The sequence below is a fragment of the Oncorhynchus masou genome, chromosome 3, assembly GCF_036934945.1.
Source record: "Oncorhynchus masou masou isolate Uvic2021 chromosome 3, UVic_Omas_1.1, whole genome shotgun sequence".
Taxonomy (NCBI): Eukaryota; Metazoa; Chordata; class Actinopteri; order Salmoniformes; family Salmonidae; genus Oncorhynchus; species Oncorhynchus masou.
Window position 1 is genome coordinate 17300373 of NC_088214.1, and position 5091 is coordinate 17305463.

The 5091-nt window shown below is 39.5% G+C and overlaps 1 protein-coding gene across 1 annotated transcript; it reads left to right on the forward strand.

Moving 5' to 3' along the window:
- The first annotated feature begins 78 nt into the window (after positions 1-78).
- zgc:161969 (uncharacterized protein LOC569044 homolog) lies at positions 79-3839 on the forward strand. The gene is made up of 2 exons (XM_064932933.1): positions 79-348; positions 1153-3839. The coding sequence occupies exons 1-2, from the start codon at positions 163-165 to the stop codon at positions 2851-2853; spliced, it is 1887 nt and encodes a 628-aa protein (XP_064789005.1). The 5' UTR covers positions 79-162; the 3' UTR covers positions 2854-3839.
- Positions 3840-5091: the final 1252 nt, after the last annotated feature.

Below are 5091 nucleotides of genomic sequence, written 5' to 3' on the forward strand. Positions count from 1 at the left end.
GGGCTGGGTTACTTCGGTAAAAAGTAACCAATGGTAGTAACGCATTACAAGTAATCCGGATTACGTGGTTACGTAATCAGACTACCGCAGTGTGCTTTGTCTGTTTCCACAAATTGCTGTCTCGCTCTAAATGCAACACATTGTACGGATAAATTGTTAAAAATGGATACCAGTATGGATACCGGTACTCTTGCCACATCGTTCCACGTCTGGCGATATCGACAACATTTTATTTTCAAGGAAGTAAAAGACAAGAATATAATCGTTCAATGTGTTCTATGCAAACCCAAAATCCGCATGCTGTCTACCTCCAAGAACTCGACATCAAATCTGAAGAAACATTTAGAGGTTAGTAAATGCTTTCAATTAACATGTTGTATGGCGTGTTAAAAATGCAGATAGTTTATAAAAAATGTAACCAAAGCCCGTATCAACTTTATATACTAGCTGTGGCCTAGCCTCTACTCTGCTACCATCTCTTTCCCAATAAAGAATGAAGGTTTCGCTGTGTTTTGATTGGGTGGCGGTGTATTTCGTCCAGCCCATAATACAGACATTTCATTGGTTCCCTCATGCGTCGACATACCCCCCATATACAATAACACGATCAGACAAAAAAGTATATTGGAAATGTAATTCGAACATTCTTAAGCATTGCAATGCGTTGTCATTTTCACCTACTGAAAAATAACAACAAAAAAGACAGCAACCACAAAGACATTTGGGAAAGGGTGCGCTTCTCAATAGAGTAGCCATGTCCAAGAGCATCACGTTTGTTAATTTGCTGACTGACTAATATATTTTGTGACTTGGTTAAGATTGTGTTTTGCATACAAATAAAGAAAGAAAAGAGTGAAAGTAAAGGGATCTTGATAGTTTCACATAGCCTGTCTCGTCCTATAAGTAAAGCTGGAGAGGACCGAGGATGCCACTTAAGACTTGAGATGCATGAGAAGTATATCATAAGGGTAAACGGGATTCTACTGGTGGTCAGTGTGTATGTGTGTTTTTACCTGCAGAAGCAATTGCACAAGGATGGGCTCTGTGTATATTGCAATAAATAGGTTGGGCAAATATTTTGAGCTTTACAAATATAACAGATGTTCTGATATGTATGCTTCTGTATTAATGCATTTTATTTTTGTATTTCAGAGAAAGCATCCCAGCATGTATCTAAAGTCCCCTAAAGTTGAGATGAATGGACCAAATGGACCAACCACCTCAGATTCTCCTAAGGAGCCAAAGTACAAGAAATCCAAGCTGGAAAGCCTTGTCCATCAAATGACATCACAGCCAAAAGTGAACGCCCTGGTCTTCAACTTCATGGTGGATGATGTCCAATCGCTGTCTGTCTTGGAACAGCCTGCGTTCAGGAAGCTGATTGAGGGTTTAAGTGGAGGGAAGATGTCCATGACCCGAAATACATTTATCAATAGAATTGAGATGGCATTCTCCAAAATGAAGGATAAACTAAAGGAAAATCTTGACAGTGTACAATCAGTGTGCACCACAGCGGATATCTGGACAGCCCACAACAGAAGCTACATTGGGATGACATGTCATTGGATTGACAAGAATGAGCTGGAGAGGAAGTCTGCTGCACTTGCCTGTGCCAGAATACGGGGCACACATACATTTGATACAATTGCAGCCAAGATAAACGAGATTCATGTGGCCTACAATATTGAAAACAAACTTCAGGCTACTGTCACTGATAATGGCAGCAACTTTGTCAAAGTCTTTAAAGAGTTTTCAAAGGGGGACAATGAAAATGATGAAGATGACAATGTTGAATTTGAGGACGTGGGCACCATTCTTGATGGAGCAGATGAGGCCATGCACCTCTTTCTGCTGCCGCACCAGAAATGTGCATCACACGCATTGAATCTGATTGCCTCCCATGACCTAGCGCAAGCTCTATCACAGGGAGAAACTGCCCAAGTGTACTACAGCGCAATGGCCAAGTGTTCTGTAGTATGGAACAGAGTCCACCAATCCCCATTGACTATAGCAGCAGTGGAGGACATAGAGAAAATGAAATTGACTGCTCCTTGTGAGAGTCGCTGGAATTCTGAATACTGTGCAGTGGAAAAGATGGTTTCTCTCCCTGAAACAAAACTAATGGATGTTTGTGACAGCCTGGGGGTCCCAAGACTGCTATCTTATGAGATAGCATTTCTAAAAGAATACGTAGATGTCTTCAAGCCACTTGCTTTTGCACTGGACCTCTTCCAAGGAGAGCAAAAATGTTTTCTTGGACTGGTCATACCAACGGTACTCACATTGAAGAAAAAGTTATGTGAGAAGAAAACTCTTACACTCTATCTCTTCGACGTAATCAACCCTGTTCTAGAAGCAATAGATTCCCGCTTCAAACAGCTGTTTGCTAGTCTGGATGCAAAAATGGCAACAGCAACTACTCCACAATTTCGTTTGTGGTGGCTACCAGAAGCTGAGAGAGAAGACATGCATTTGATGCTAGTAGCTGAGGCGACCCCAATGGAGCTGACTGATGGTGCACCAATCGGCAGTGACGACATGCAGTCAGAAGATGAATTTTTCAGTTTCGGACCTGGGACCGGCAACAGTGACACAGAAGAGGAAGTCCGGAGGTACCTGGAGGGAACCAGCAAAAATCTCAGCTGCCTGAAATACTTCCCAAGAGTGAGAAATCTGTTCCTCAAATTCAACACCATCCTACCCTCAAGTGCTCCTGTGGAGCGCCTCTTCAGTCATAATGGGAACATTCTCACCCCCCAAAGGAATGGTCTGACTGATGATCAGTTTGAGCAAGTTCTCCTTTTGCGTTACAACAGCAAAATATGCACACAGGACAAAATATTCCCTGAATGAAAAAGGAATGGGATTTTTCTCACAGATTATGTATTAGAGGTGTATTCTTGGTTGTTTGTTAAGCTGTTTAAAAGTAATCAAAGGCTGTGCGTACTGAGGTTTAAACAGAGATTTATGTTTGAAAAATGTTTGTCTGCGTGACATATTATTATACTCAACAAAAATATAAATGCAACATGTAAAGTTTTGGTCCCATTTTTCTTGAGCTGAAATAAAATCCCAGAAATGTTCCATAAACACAAAAAGCTTATTTCTCTCAAATTTTGTGCATAGATTTGTTTACATCCCTGTTAGTGCGCATTTCTCCTTTGCCAAGATAATCCAGCCACCTGACGGGTGTGGCACATCAATAAGCAGTCAATAAATAATTAAATAGCATAATCATTACAGGTGCACATTTTGCTGGGGAAAGTAAAAGGCCTCTAAAATGTGCAGTTTTGTCACACAACACAATGTTGCAGGTTTTGAGAGAGCGTGCAATTGGCATGCTGACTGCAGGAATGCCCAACAGAGCTGTTCCCATTTAATAGAATGTTAATGGCTGTGCTCCTGCCCAGTAATGTGAAATCCATAGATTAGGGCCTAATGAATTGATTTCAATTGACTGATTTCCTTCTATGAACTGTAACTCAGTAAAATATTTGAAATTGTTTCATATTGCATTTATATTTTTGTTCAGTGTGTATATATATATTCTGAATATTGAGTTATGTACTCGTTGTTAAATGTGAACATAGTCTACTAGTTGTTAAATGTGAATGTTTACTTAACTATACTTGTCAGAACATTGAGTGTTCTTTACTAGTTGTTAAACGTGACAATCTACTTTTCTTTACTACTTTGCTTAAAAAAATGTACTCAAGGCTAATAACCTACTTTTTACATGAGTACATTTGAAAATTAGTAACAAAAATAAAATGTAATGTGTTTATTTGTGCTTTTATTAAACATGAGGTTACCTTAAATATTTTAAAAGATGTCATGTAATTTGTATCAAGTAGGGTGGCAAAACTCCAGTAAATTTTCCAAAATTCACAGGTTTTCCAGAAATCCTGGTTGGAGGATTACAGATATCCTGTTATTCTTTCCTGATTCCAACCAGGATTTCTGGAAAACAATGGCATTTGGGCAAAGTTGCTGGATTTTTGCAACTCCAGTATCCAGTAACTGATTTTCTGTGCTCCTACATGGCTTTGGAGACCTCCAAACAGAGGAACAGGTTCACACTCACAGTTTACACACACTATCACCTCTAGGTGGCAATGTTGAGTGTGTGTATACTGTGAGTGTGAACCTGTTCCTGTTTGGAGGTCTCCAAAGCCATGTAGGAACACCGAAAATCCGTTACTGGATACTAGGGATGTAAAAACACAGTAACTGTTGGCAAGCTATCTTTCATTTAGCAGGCCACTTTTACTATAATGTTTCAGTTCAGTTTGTGTGTACCAGGAAAATAAAAACACAAGACAATACCCAGTTTCAATTTAAATAGAGAGCACCATACAGAAAATAATCTACTTGGAGCATAATGGGGCAAAGGTGAGATGAGGGCATCTCATCAGGTGGCAGTTAATGGACAACTGGGCATTTCAAAGAATTGAGATGAGGTGTCATATATTCCTCTGCTGCCAGTGATTTTGTTAGTGAATCCAGTGCTAATAATAATGTATTTGATGGATGCACCTTCTAGAGACCATCACCACATAAGCCTCAAGGTTAATTTCAGTTTTGATTTAGTGTACAGAAATAATATAATTAATTACATTTTAAAATAAGCATTGCATCTCCGGTCTGGGCACAACTAAAATGTTGAGTGAATAGTTATAAAATTGAATCAGCATGGTCACCTTTTGAAGAGACTGAAAATATAAGAGGTCAAATTGTATTATTGCCTGGATGGTTAGCAAAACATTCCCCATTATTATATACATTATGCAGGTAATAGGACATATCTTTACTTCTTATTCAAGTTAAACATTCAGTAAACTGGTGTTTACGCGTTTGTTTGGATGTTTGACAGCCAAATCCAACGTGTTGGACCTCTGAGCCAAATTGTCCCAACTAGGCCGCATTTATTGTTTTCTCAACCTAACTATGTCTATTACTGTCTCCCGCCCAGCATTCCGTTCATTATATGATGGACCGCCGTATTAAGCCAATGGTATGTTAGAATCCTGCCGGTTTGTGTAAATTCAGACCAATGATAGTTAAGCGGATGGGATTCGATGGGCACACGTT

Excerpts from the sequence above, each read along its gene's own strand:
- zgc:161969 (XM_064932933.1), top strand. The coding sequence starts at position 163 with ATGGATACCAGTATGGATACCGGTACTCTTGCCACATCGTTCCACGTC. Across the intron at positions 349-1,152 it reads ATCTGAAGAAACATTTAGAG|AGAAAGCATCCCAGCATGTA; the intron begins GTTAGTAAATGC and ends TTTGTATTTCAG.